The following is a 13,994-nucleotide window of genomic DNA, read 5'->3' on the forward strand; positions in this document are numbered from 1 at the left end:
AAGATTTATTTATTAATTTGAAGGCAGAGTTACAAAGAGAGAGATCTTGCATCCACTTAATCACTCCCTAAATGGAACACAGGCCAGAACTGTACCCAGGCCAAAGCTGGGAGCCCAGAGCTGCTTCTGGGTCTCCTTCGTCGGGGTAGGGGCTCAAGGCTTGGGCCATCGTTTGCAGGGACATGAGCAGGAATCTGGATTTGAAGTAGAGTAGGCAGGACATGAATGTTGCCCATAGGGAATGCCATTGTTGCAGGGGTTGGCTCAACCCACTATGCCACAATACTGTTCCCTGTAAGGACAACACCCAGCTTGTGCTTACTGCCGACAGAGTGAAGCCAGCTGTGTACAGTCTTCCTTTAACTCTGGGTAGGCTGGTCATCCTTTCCTCTGTCCCCTACCAGCCCTTCATGATGAAAGTTAGTAATGGGGAACCTTTTTTCTGACAAGGACCACTGGATATTAATAATGACATTCATAGGCCATGCAAACTTATCAACTTAAAAATGAACCTGCTATAGGCATCTTGAAATTTTAAGTCCTACTTGCGGTTGCCTTGACAAGGTCAGACCAAGATTTTGTTGGCCTTATATGATGACCCTATGGACCAGACATTTGCCATTCTTCTATAAGTGGTTGCTTCAAGTAATCATAACCTCAGTTAGAAATAAGATTTTGTGAAGAAAATTATCTAAAGAGTTTCTTACTGTGCTTTTTATTATGTATTCGTTATTTTCTATAATATAGTTTATCTTCTTCCACTATTTGTGTTTTGAAATAAGTATGATTGAAGCTGAAACTGTTTGGATTTAAAATGTGAGATCTAGACTGTTAGGTTGGAGAGACCAGCACCACTGTGTGATAGGGTAAGCCTCTGCCTGCAGTGTCGACATCCCATGTGGGTGCCAGTATGAGTACTGGCTGCTCCACGTCGGATCCAGCTCCCTGCTGTTAAACCTGGAAAAGCAGCCAGAGATGGCCCAAGTCCTTGGTCCTCTGCACCCATGTGGAAGGTGTGGAAAAAGCTCCTGGCTTCAGACCTATCCAGCTCTGGCCATTGCAGCCATTTGGAGAGTGAATCAGCAAATAAAAGAATTTTCTCTCTCTGTCTGTAAAATCTACTTTTCAAATAAAAATAAATCTTTAAAAAGATGACATTACTAGAAGTAAAACAGTATTTTTCTAATGTTGAACCGTGTTGACTGTAATGTATATAGAAAACCACAAGGAATCTGAGGAAGTAACATTGTAAGAAAGTAAAACAGTCAACATGATAGATGAATTACAGTAAGAGAAAAAGCTGGAAATATTAGAATATAATCAAATAGTTAAAGCATAAGGAGGGACTCACAAGACTTCACTTAACCAGAGTTATGCTGAGCCTGGATCCCAGATCTTGAAACACTATAACTACTCCCTTGAGGTGGAAGGGGGGATGGTGTTTGTGCTACATAAATGATGCTTGTCATTGATTGTATGGTGGTTTCCCTCCCCATCATCCGCACGCTTCCTTGCCATGTTTTACTTGCTGTTGCTTTGGAAAAATCCAAAAATAACTTGTAACCTCTTCTAGCATCAAGATAAACTCTCATGCTGTCTGACCGTGGACACTGGTCATCCCTTTGTCCAGCATAAACACGCTTTGCTTGAGTCACATACTAGCCTTCTCAGTGAGCAGCGCTGCTGTGACTCTGCCACGGCACTGGTGCTGCAGTGACACTTACTTTATTGAATAATGGACCCACATCATTAGAGTAATGATGCCCATGATTCAGATATGTTAAAAGAGATGCCTTAAAGAGCTTCCTTTAAGGCATCTGAAAGGTGGGAATTCTCAGAAAACTATGCTAAGGTTGCTAAGATGTTCAGTGAAAATAGATTTATCTCTGAAATCATGAAGAAAGAAAAAGGAATTTATGCTCGTTTTGCTGTCACACCTCAAACTGCAGAAGTTACAGCCACAGTGTATAAGTGCTAAGACAGAAAAGGCATTAAATGATAGATTCCCTTCTACCCACACCGTAAGGCATCCTCTGAGGGTCTTGGAACATACGCCTCTTAGATAAGGATTGTGAGTGTGGCATTCCATTTCATGATCTCAGAGAAGTGTGTCCTAAAATAGATTCTTTAGTTATATTTTTAGGGTTAGCTCATGAACTAGTAAGTCACATAGCATTAAATAACACATATCAAAATTTCTTAAAAAGGCTTGGGCCCGGCACGGTGCCTAGCAGCTAAAGTTCTTGTTTTGTACACACCTATCGCATATGGCCTCCAGTTCACATCCCAGCAGTCCTGCTTCCCATCCAGCTCCCTGCTTGTAGCCTGGGAAAGCAGTTGAGGACAGCCCAGAGCCTTGTGACCCTGCACCCGCATGGGAGACCCAGAAGAGAAGCTCCTGGCTCCTGTCTTCAGATCGGCTCAGTTCTGGCTGTTGCAGCCACTTGGGGAGTGAATCAGTGGGTGGAAGATCTTCCTGTGTCTTCTCCTCTCTAAATGTCTGACTTTCCAATCAAAAATAAAGATAAATCTTAAAGTTTTTAAAAAGAAAATGTCTTTTATCAATTCAGTATGTCCATTTAGTAGTTATTAAAAAAAACCTACCCACCTCAATCAGATGCTCCACATTAATGTATATTACTATAAATAACATAACAGAGATGTGAGAGTTCAAAGTATGACTAAGTCAGTGTTTTGAGATAGGAAACAAAAAGTTGGGGCAAGTCTGACTTATTTTGAGGGTGAATAAAATCACTTCAGTTAAGAATTTTTAAATGTGGAAATTCATTGAGAAGGCTGTTTTTAAATGTACGTAAAATATTGCTCAAGTTCATATGTAACAGAGAGGAAGATGCTGAGGGGTAGGATGAAGGTGAGTATTTATCTAATTTGTGTGTGTGTGCACATTTATTATCTCCCCCCCCCCTTTTTTTTTTTAAATTCAGACTTCTTATGGAAGAGCTTGTGAATTTCATTGAAAGAGTGCCAAAGGCTCAGTCTGCCTCCTTGTGGAAGAATAAAGACATACAAAGGTGAGGAACATCCCCCTGTCATCCAGTATTAGCTACAGTACCTTGTGCTCTGCAATACAGTCTCATTTGACTTCCTGCTTCACGCTTAACATTGATCTTGTTGAAATTTAAGTTTCTATCTTCACTGTGTTGTTTAAGGGCTATGTTTGATTCAGCTAACAGGATACTGTGTTGGATATCAAAGTTTTAAGTGGAAAATTTACTCTCTCTTTGAGCCAAGTGGATTGTTGTGCAAGACAGAGGGACTATTTGAGGACTCCATAAGGCATGACTGAACTAAGGCAGTGACAACTAGCATGAAGAGGAGAGCTCAAGCTTCCTAAAGAGAGACTTTTCAGTGGTTTCAGCTGCTACGAAACTAAAAAGTGACATGGAGAGATGAAGGCCTTGTCTGTAGAAGTTGGGAAGTCATTCACAATTCCAGAGAGATTACTTGCTGTATAGTGCTAGGACTGGAAACCCCATTTTTTTTTTAGGTGAAGTAATTAGAAATTCATAGGATAAGCAACACTCTCTTCTTAAATTGGCAACCAAAGATAGCGCTCAGTCAACCTCCTACACATTCTGTGAGCCTGGGAACTGCCACCTCCACTCCCTCCCCGTACCACAGCAGAGCCAACCTTCCCTGTCGTTGAGAATTTGGAGTAAAAACCAGCCTTTTGATTTCTCCAGTAGTTACATTCTACACCCCTGCCCAAGTCCACTTTTCTTCAGTTATCTTAGCACTGATTTATCTAGATCTGTGATAGGTTAAACATCTGCTAATCTCCGCTTTAAAATATCTTAACTTTTGTGAAATATTGCATCTTCTCTATACATTCTGTTGTATATGTTATATATCTTACTTAGCTTAAATAGCTTTTGATGTATGCAAGATACCATTTCTAAGTGCGTATTTAATCTCTTCACAACACTGAGAGGCAAGCAGTGGTGTTATCACCATTTTGCTGGAGAGAAAGCTGCCACAAAGAGGTTAAGTAACTTGCCCAGGGTCACTCCACTCGTGGCATAATCTAGATTCTAACCCATATGATAGCTGTGTGACTGCTCCTAACCCTTCTCCTGGGCCACTGGTTTTGTACACACCCGCTTCTACACAAGCGTGCGAGCCCTTTCTCCTGCGAGGAGAGGAAGTATGGTGTCTGTGTGCGTTTTCCCCTGTTTGGTGGACCTTTGGTATGTCTTTTTCCTGTTGGGGGGGTCTAAGGTGCACACGGCTTTCACACTGAGAAGGGTTTTCTGGGTTTGCACTTGCCTAGTTGTGTGTGTGTGTGTGTGTGTGTGACTGTCCTCCTTGACCTGACTACTCTCCTAGCATGCTGCTCGCTCGCCTTCCCTCATGCTCTTCCTCAACCCTCTTTTCTCCTGCCCCTTCCTCTGTTACCTTTCCTCTTACCTTTCACTCCCTCCTGGGTACCCTGGGCTACAGGGAACCCATTTCCCCACCTTGAGACTGTGTTCTTTCCCATGGAGCACATGTATGCTGTGGCCTGCCTGCCTTCCTCCTTTTACGTTTATGCCTTTTATAGCATCCTGCCACAAATAATCTTGGCACGCTGGAAATAGTGTTCAAATGTCAATATTTCCTTACTTCCCAAAGCCCGGGCCAAGTCTTACAAAGTCTCAGATCCTTGCTTTGTCTTTTCTGCTGTGACCTTGGGCGAAATCCTTGGCAGTTTTCCTTTGCCTCCCATTCTTTTAAAAATACAACAAACTGGCTCACAAAAGAAGTTGCTATGTCTGTTAGGGAAAATGTGACTGGAACTTGAAAGAGATGGTTAGCAAACAGGCCTGGAAGTTACCTCGTAAGCCACTTAAATCTCCCTTTAAAAAAGAAGTGGTAGTTGAAATAAAGCCTTGAGTTTTCCATTTTGCCACCTAGTAGGCAAAAATCAGAAGCTAAAAGCTAATTTAGAATAAATGCAGTATTAGAAAAAACCATCTTTCAATTGTGACCCTGTTCCAAAACCATATTTGGCTTTTGAGCATGAGATTAGTCAATAGTTTGTCTCTCAAATAAATAAAAATGAAACCAAGTCTGAGGGACTGATTTCCCATCAAGTGGTTTGGTTCCTAGACACCCACACCAACCAAGACCAGGCCAGACAGTAGCGAGAGCTTGAGAATTCACTCCCAGCCTCCCACATGGTTAGCAGGTAGTCAGCTATTTCAGCCAAGGCACTCTGATGTGGGGTGCAGGCTTCCCAAGTGGCAGTTCAACCATGGCACCAAGCACTGTTCCAAACCAGTTTTTGCTTGATAAAGAGAGAGAGAGTCTAATTACTCAAATAAAATGCTGAGGCAATTAGACACAACAAGGAAGCTTTGTCCCCTTTTTCTCCTGAATCAACTGTTTATTCTTTAATTGACCCTAGACAAGAGTTCCCCCCAAAAGGTTTACTTCGAATTTAACCTTGGGCCATAATACCAGCAGTGCTCCATTTGGACACGGGTCATGCTGAAGGATTTACATCACCTTTAGATTGACCTCTGTTGTGAGCTGGTTGATGGCTGGTATCTGAAAGTACTGTATGTGGAAAAACACGGCATTTTGTTATCTAGTTAAGTGAAATTTTTCCCAAATGTTGTAAGCTGTGTGTTTCAGCTTTGGGGGTGGGGGCAGGAATGGGGAATTGTCTCCCTCCATCCTGGGCCCTTAATTCCTATCCAGTTCCTCTGAAGTGGGTACCGCATGTCCACATGCCTCCAGGACTAAGGAAAACAATAGCAGTGAGGTGGGCTGGTGATAACTATGGACTGGCCACTGTGCCCCTCTCATGGCCACTGATGTGCAACTTCAACAGATTGTGGCCATGTGACAGTGGCCCATGCTCCCAAATCATCATCATTTTTCTCCAGAGAAACTCCAAATCTGGATGTTTTAAATTTAATTTTTTAAACTATTGGTTCACACATTAAAAAAAAAATCTTGTGTGATGCAAACAAAATGACCTCTGTGAGCTGGATTTGAGATTCAACCTCCCCCCCCCCACTCCCAATTTTTTACTTACATTTAGAGCTTTTGTAGGCGGTCTCAAAGGAGATCCTGGTCAGGAGGCTACAATTAATGCATGCCAGTAGCTAGTAGTTACTAATCAGGCTGTCAACTGAAGATACAATAAATTAAGAATTTTCAAAATCGTTGATCTGACAAATTGCCTTAAATCATTTGAAGTTGGTTTGAACTAGCATTTGATATATTATTAATATGTATACCCAGAAAAATGCTGTTACTCTTTGCTTTTTGACAGCTGTATGACTTCCTACCTCAGTTGCTACTATTGCATGAGATTTATTTGAAAACAGTCAACCTTCCTTCCTGTTTTGACGTTGCAATTCACTCTTCTTGAAAAAAAGATAGCTTTTTAATGGGAAAATACAATTTTTGCATGTCTAACTTTGCTAAACTGATTTCAAAGTTTTTAATGGCATAATTGAAAACAAATAATCTACTTCAGAACTAATTCAATCTCTAATATTTTAAAACTTTTTAAAAAGATTTATTTTAGTTTTTATTGGGAAGTCAAGTATACAGAGAGGAGGATCTACTGTCCACTGATTCACTCCCCAAGTGACCACGATGGCTGGAGCTGAGCCAATGTGAAGGCAGGAGCCAGGAACAACTTCTGGGTTTCCCATGTGGGTGCAGGCTCCCAAGGCTTTGGGCCGTCCTGGACTCTTTTCCCAGGCCACATGTATGGAGCTGAATGGAAATGGGGGCCTCCTGGATTAGAACTGGCACCCATATGGGTTCCCGGTGTGTGCAATGCAAGGACTTAAGCCACTAGACTACCGCACCAGGCCCAAACATTTTTAAAGTTTTAATTATTTTTACATTACATATTGAGAAAAAAAAAATCTTACATCTGCTAGTTCACTCCCTAAATCCTTTAAGAACATGATTGGGCCAGGCTGAAGCTAGGAATCCTAACTCTCATGGGTCTAAGGGTCACAGGTGCTTAGTCAGCACTCTGCCTTCCAAGGTGTGTCTCAGCCGGAAGCTGGAATTCAAACTAGGGACAGAACTGGAACCAGGCATTCCAGTGTGGGATGTAAGCATCCCAAATGATGTCTTAACTACCTCCCAACTAGTGTTCTTTGCATATCGTTACTGTATATAAAGTTAGAAATCTACAGTTATAATTGGGGATAAATCATTAGCAGATACTGTGATAATCCTCTCACGAGTGCTAAGGAATCAAGTACTGACATTCATGATTGAATTGTTATGGGGATTGTTAGTGTACAACTTAAAATGTGAGTTCATACTTTATGGACAACCTTTTTTAAAAATACATATCAAAGTTGAAGTTCTGCTTTTATACTTCAGATGTTTGTGAAGGAATTTATCAGGTCTAAATATAAAATCAGAAGAAATGATAAAGTATGGACTTAACAGATCAAGTAGGCAGTATTTGAAATTCAGATCTGTTTCTTAGTAGCTGCAGCAAGTTATTTTTTTAAGGCACTTATCTCATTTATAAAATAAGAATGTATTAGCAGCTTTATAGAGTTGTTGTGAAGAGTTTAACAAGTAATATAAGTAAATTCCTTGAAACAATGCCAAGCGCATACTAAGTACTTAGTAAATGCCAGCAGCCTTTTCCTGTTTACTGACACATACGGCTTACACAGCCACCTCTTGGTAACTGGAACACATCTTCCCTCTGTCCCTTAATTTATTTATCTTCAGACACTGCTTTGCCTGATGAAAGAAAGGTAGTCAAGAGGACTGCAGGCGAGCTGTTTTCTAATCCCACTGTCGCCTCTACTTAACACTGTCACTCAGACCCTTTCAGACTCAGTCTGCTTTTCTGTAAAAGAGGAGAACTTAATTAAATGATCTCCACATCCACTTAACATTATGATTTTAAGAGATGCCCCAAAGAGAAGCTCCTTAGAGCAGGATCTCATCGAGTGGCAATACTTTAATGGAGTCTTCACATCTTGTTCGGCTTTCTGATTCCGGATACCTCATTTTATTTCACTCAGTTGATTGGCGTCTCAGAGACTGACTCATGCTAACCAAATTCCCAAGATGTTGACTGACAAACAAAAAGCCCACTTAATTACTTTAAACAGAGACACCTGCCTGGCTCCAGCACTAGCATGGTTCATCTGTCTAGGACACTCTGTTCCAGTGAACAAGTCCACTTAAGATATCACATTTTAGATAAGAGTTTTTTTCAGTGACCATTGAATTAAATAAAAGATAGTTTAGATACTCTAAAGAATTATTCCCAGAATACTTTGGTAGCTTAAGCCATTGCTTCTGTCCTTTCTAGCAATAACTTGGTCTAAAATAAATCTCAGAATTTGTAATTTAGTTAATATTATGTAATTTAGATTACAATAAGAAGTGGTTGATTGGGCCCGGCCCAGCAGCCTAGTGGCTAAAGTCCTCACCTTGCACATGCCAGGATTCCTTATGCACCCCAGTTCGTGTCCTGACTGCTGCACTTCCCATCCAGCTCCCTGTTTTGTAGCCTTGGAAAGTAGCAGAGGACAGCCCAAGGACCTTAGGACACTAAGGACCCTGCACCCACATGGGAGACCCAAAAGAGGCTCTTGGCTTCTGGCTTCAGATCAATTCCGCGCCAGCTGTAGCAGCCACTTGGGGAGTGAACCAGCTGAAAAATCTCTCAGTCTCCTCTCCCTGTAATTCTGACTTTACAATAAAAAATTAAATACTGAAAAAAAAATAAAGTTTGATTTTTGAGATTCTGTTTTTGGTAAACTTCATATAGGTCATTACTGTGTAAACAGAGCCCCATTCCACCCATCCCAAAACATGTTACTTACTCTATTGTGATGAGAGGAAAAACTGTCTGCTCCAATTTCTGTGCCTTATATTCTTTTTTTTTTTTTAAGATTTATTTTTCATTGATTTAAAAGACAGAGTTTCAGAGAGAAAAGGAATGACAGAAGAAGAAAGACTTCCATGTGTTGACTCATTCCCCAAATGGCTGCAGCAGTCAGGACCGGGCCAGGCTGAAGCAGGTCCCAGGGGAGTGTCTTAGAGCTCCTTCCTGGGCGCAGGGTCTCAGGCATTTCCTCTGCATTAATAAGGAGCCAGACTGGAACCACGAACACATGGGATGCCAGGCACTACAGCACAGCACTGGCCCCTCCTGTGGGCTTTGTGTTCTGCTTTCATATTAGTTCTGTTCATTCAGCAAACCGAAAAAGCCTAACCAGTGTTTTACTTACCAACTTTTATGTGGTCCCTGCCAACTTCGGGGTCTTAACTCTTAAAGTTCATGAAGGCAGTACAGTTGGTTGTGCTGATATGATGTAGAGACAACAGAGCTCTGGCAGGATGTCAACGCTCTGGCAAAAGAAGTTTATTAGGCACTTAAGTGTGATAAGAACAGCACAAAACAATGAAATCTTTTAGAAAGTACTTAGGAAACATTTAGATTCTGAGAACTTGACTTTGATAAATTAGAAAGCCAGAAGAAAAAAAAAAAAAAAAGAACTAGTTCCCTCTGGGTTTCCTTATCCTAAATCAGCCAATAAGTCTAATGACTTTAAATGGCTCTATAAATGCCTCTCTATAATTATGACCTCAAGTAAGTGCAAGGGAAGTTTCAAGGAAAGCTAAGTTGCACAGGATGTTAGGAGATAGAAGGAAATAATGACAAAGTGACTCGTTATCCAGGAAGAGTAAAGAACAATGTCAGCGTAAAAAAAAAAAAAAATTAACGATCCACTTGCCTAATGCCTCATCTCTTTATTTTTTCCTTAAAGATGACTTATTTGAGAGACACAGACGGAAAAGAGATCGAGAGTTAAGATCTTGCATCTGCTGGCTCACTCCCCAAAATGGCTGCAATGGCAAGGGCTGGCCTAGCTGAATCCAGGAGCCAGGAACACAACTGGATCCCTCCTTCTGCCACACATCCCCACTCCTGTGTAGGTAGCAGGTGACCTGGTCATTAAGTCATCTGCTACCTTTCCAGGCACATTAACAAGAACTCAATTGGAAGTAGAACAGTCAGGACTTGACTGACAATTATAGGGTGCCAGCATTGTGGGCAGCAGCTTAACCCAGTGTAGTACAATGCCAACCCCATAATTTCTCATTTAAATGTTATTTCTAGCTGATAAAAAAAATTACTCAGAGTACTAATTGGTAAAGATATAGTCACCGGATCTATATGAAAAGTGAAGCCTGAGTATTTCCAAAGTAGATCAACACCAAACAATTCATTTTAGTTCTGATAGATGTCGCTGCTGCATTCATACAAGGTGTACCTTTGGAGTGCCACTTACCTAGGGCACTCTGCTCACTGCTCACTATACAAAAATGAAAATAATGTACAATGTGAATAATGGGATAAAAACAAAACATGTTACTGTCCCAAGGGGTTTAGTAAGGCAAACAGAAGGCCTATTAACAAGACTGTTGTTCCTGCAACAGAGCTCTGGTGAACTCTGTGGAGGATTGTCTGTGATGAGCAGTTCTCTGTAAACAGATGCTGTGTTCAGTTGCAGTACAGGCTGTGATTCTTGTGCCACCTACCCTGAAGGAGAATGTGGGGAAATAACCAAGCTGAAATATTCCTCCATTTTCCAGTGTTGTTTTGGTTTGGTTTGGTTTTTAAGTACATTCTTTCCCTACCTGTCAGAAATAGGTTTTGGACTATTGGGAATAAAAGTAGTAGGTGTTTTCCATCTTCACACCTGCCACTTTCCCATTGCCAGCTTACTCTGTGGGCTGAATATAAAATTGTTTCATGTCCAGCAAGAGAGAAAACATTAAAGTGACTAGAATGCCTCATTTTGAGAAAGACTTCCAATTTTTAAGTTTTCTAATTTTCATAGGATGTTGTCCTAGATAGGAAGGGGACAAAAGTTGGGGAAAGACCATCAAAGACAGACTGGAGCCCACCAGTTGTGGGTGATGACAGTACTGATCGTCAAGTGATGGGTAAGCAAAGTCACAGTGAAGAAAGAGCTGGAGTTTTTCCTTTAAATATGACTTTTTTGGTCAACCTTATAGAAAACTCAGCTGTAAGACCCTGGCAATGCTAAAATGAATGTGAAACAAACAAGTGAATTGAGAACTGTGTTGGGCTGGAAGTGTGGAATCCTCCTCACTTAGCCAGTCTTGTGCCAGACATGGAGCGCTGGCATATGCTGAAGAAGCCCTGCACCCGTTAGCCCTAGGTGGGTCCAAGCCCCACAGTCCATTGATTCTGAAACTCTTAAGGAAAAATCGAAGCAAAGTAAAAGCTTGGATTCTTCTTTGAGACCCTTAAGAGCAAGAATTGAGACATTCAGTTTCAAACTTGCGCACTGAGGTGAGTCACTCTGAATTGAAGATCACTGTAATACTGTTGGAAAATGGTGAAGCTGCAGCGGTTGTGGAGCTTCTGTGTATCAGGACAGGGTTGGACACAAGCCTTTATTCTGCATCTTTGTGTGTGTGTCAAACACTTGGTGTTATATCTCCCATACAAAAACAACTCTAAGAGGAAACTGATATTCTCCCTGCTTTACACTGACATTCCTAAAACCCTGCTGAAGGCCTTAGGTTTTATCCTGAATGTAGCATGTAGCTCAATGGTGAGCATTGGGCGTGTACAGGATAGGGAAGAGGGGGTGTGTTTGTGTGTACGTGTGTACACGCATGCAACATTCATTTCCTATTTTTAACCATATGCAGACACTTCAGAAAGTTTATGGAAAAAGCATCAAAAGTTAAGTTTATTTTGGTGCAAAAATATTGAAATTCATGTTTAGTTTTTTTATAATACACATTTTTCCATGAGCTTTTAGAAGACCACTCAAATCTCCTTGGCCATTTTGTCAAGGAAAGCAAGCATAGAGGCAGCCCTGTCTCCGGAGTAGACTTTTGATATCCCTTTTGCTACCTTGAGCTGGTAAATTTTTCTTAGACTTAAGTTCTTCATGAAAATTTAATGGAAGGGTTGCTGATTAGAGAATTTCTTTGAATAAACAAAAACAGAAACAGAAGAGAGTAGGGAAAACACTTGAACATTAGTTCAGAGAGTTCTTGTTATGTACGCAATAACAGTACAAAGAGAAAAACAATAAAGAGGAAGAAAAAAAGAACTGAAATTCTGGATTTTCTTGATCAGCTGTTGGTAAACATTTTCTATAAATGGCTATGGATACTTTCTTAAAAAAAGATTTATTCATTTTAATTGAAAGATTTACAGAGAAAAAGAAAGAGAAAGATCTTCTGTCCACTGGTTCACTCCTGAAATGGCCACAATGGCTGGAGTGGAGCCACTCTGAAGCCTGGAGCCAGAAGCTTCCTCTAGGATTCCCATGAGGCTGTAGAGTCCCACGGCTTTGGGCCATCCTCTGCTGCTTTCCCAGGACATAAGCGGGGAGCTGGAATGTGAAGTGGAACACCCATATGACATGAGTCAGCACCCATATGGCATTCCAGTGCTTTCAGGGGGATTAGCCAGTTTAGCCATCACATCAGGCCCTGATACAGATATTTTAAGCCTTGTGGATCATATACATGCTTATCTTCTGTAACTAATAGGGAATATAGACAACAGGAATAAAAATTATGAAATTTTAAAAAGTGCATTTTTGTTTTTAAGGCCTGCAAAGTTGACTTTTAGCTAGACTGACCAAGTAAAAGAAAGACAATGGTCCTGGTGCAATAGCCTACAGGCTAAAATTGTCATCTTGCATGCTGCAGGATCCCATATGGGTGCCAATTCTAATCCTACCAGCCTAGCAGCCCAGCTTCCCATCCAGCTCTCTGCTTGTGGCCTGAGAAAGCAGTCAAGGATGGCACAAAGCTTTGGGACCCTGTACCCACGTGGGAGACCCAGAAGAGGCAACAGGCTCCTGACTTCAGATTGGAGCAGCTCCAGCAGTTGCAGCCACTTGGGGAAAAAATCAGCAGACGAAGGGTCTTCCTCTCTGTTTTTCCTTCTCTATATATCTGCCTTTCCAATAACAATAAATAAATCTTAGGAAAAAAGAAGAAATGCAAGTTACTTGAATCAGAAATGGAAGGAACAATAGTACCAACCTTAGAGAAATAAAAAATGATTCTTTAGAATCCCATGAAAAATGAAAATACCAATGAATTGGACAACTTACGTGAAATGGAAAAATATTAGAAAGCAGTGCTCTATAGCGTGAAGATATGTCCAGCTAGTAATTGACAGTGTGATGCATTTACAGGCTGTTGCCATCTCCTCTCAAGGACGCAGTGGAAGTTTCAACATGGAGAAGATGTTACACAATGCAAGAAGTGAACTCAGCCCTTAGTAAAATCCAACTGGTGGGATATTCTCAAAAAATTGTAAGTGTTGATATCAATTGAATGTGATTTGCTGATATTTTCAATCTAAATTTTTCTTTGCAAGACACATACTGTTCCCTATTTAGAGTGAGTCAGCCACTGAAAATTATGTACTAGTGCAAGGTAAAAAGAACATCTGTAATTTTCCTTCATCCTCCCAGGTTTGTTTTGTTTTGTTTTCCAAACTCAGCTGTAACCCTCTGCTGGCTAAGCATTCACTGGCCTCAATGTAATGAAGTGGGAGAAAGTCATGTCATCCTCACTTCCGAACCTGAAATATTTAGGCAAGTCGAGGGGCAACCAGAGAAACTAGAAATGCAACTTGTGAGCGCTGATCTGATCGGTTAAAGGTCCCTTTTCTGCTGACCTGTGTCCAGAGGCCCTCAGTAGGGACCAATCAAGAGCCCGCACCTAAACTAATATGAAACAGGATAATCAGAATATTTGACTCTTTGGCCCGTTTGGTATTTGATGTCTCATTTTGCCTTTTAATGAGTAGTTCTTGAGCAGCTGGTGATCTGGAAATGGATCAGAACTCTGAGGTGATGAGGGAAGGCTGTAGAACTGCTTTCTGTGTCTGGTCTCAGGCGTCTACACTACTGTGACGTTTCTCATTTTGGTTTCCAAATTGAGCAAGAATATTTTTCTTGTATCTTTTT

The 13,994-nt window shown here is 41.0% G+C and overlaps 1 protein-coding gene across 1 annotated transcript in view; it reads left to right on the forward strand.

Moving 5' to 3' along the window:
* Positions 1 to 13,994, forward strand: part of INTS9 (integrator complex subunit 9) — a 108,401-nt gene that overhangs the window by 60,393 nt on the left and 34,014 nt on the right. Inside the window, exons 6-7 of the mRNA XM_040966466.1 lie at positions 2,946 to 3,032; positions 13,215 to 13,335. Of these exons, the coding sequence (XP_040822400.1) occupies positions 2,946 to 3,032; positions 13,215 to 13,335 (208 nt within the window). The remainder of the gene's footprint in view (positions 1 to 2,945; positions 3,033 to 13,214; positions 13,336 to 13,994) is intronic.

The sequence above is a fragment of the Ochotona curzoniae genome, unplaced genomic scaffold (assembly GCF_017591425.1).
Source record: "Ochotona curzoniae isolate NIBS_2020 unplaced genomic scaffold, NIBS_Ocur_1.0 scaffold_4505, whole genome shotgun sequence".
NCBI classification, from domain to species: Eukaryota; Metazoa; Chordata; class Mammalia; order Lagomorpha; family Ochotonidae; genus Ochotona; species Ochotona curzoniae.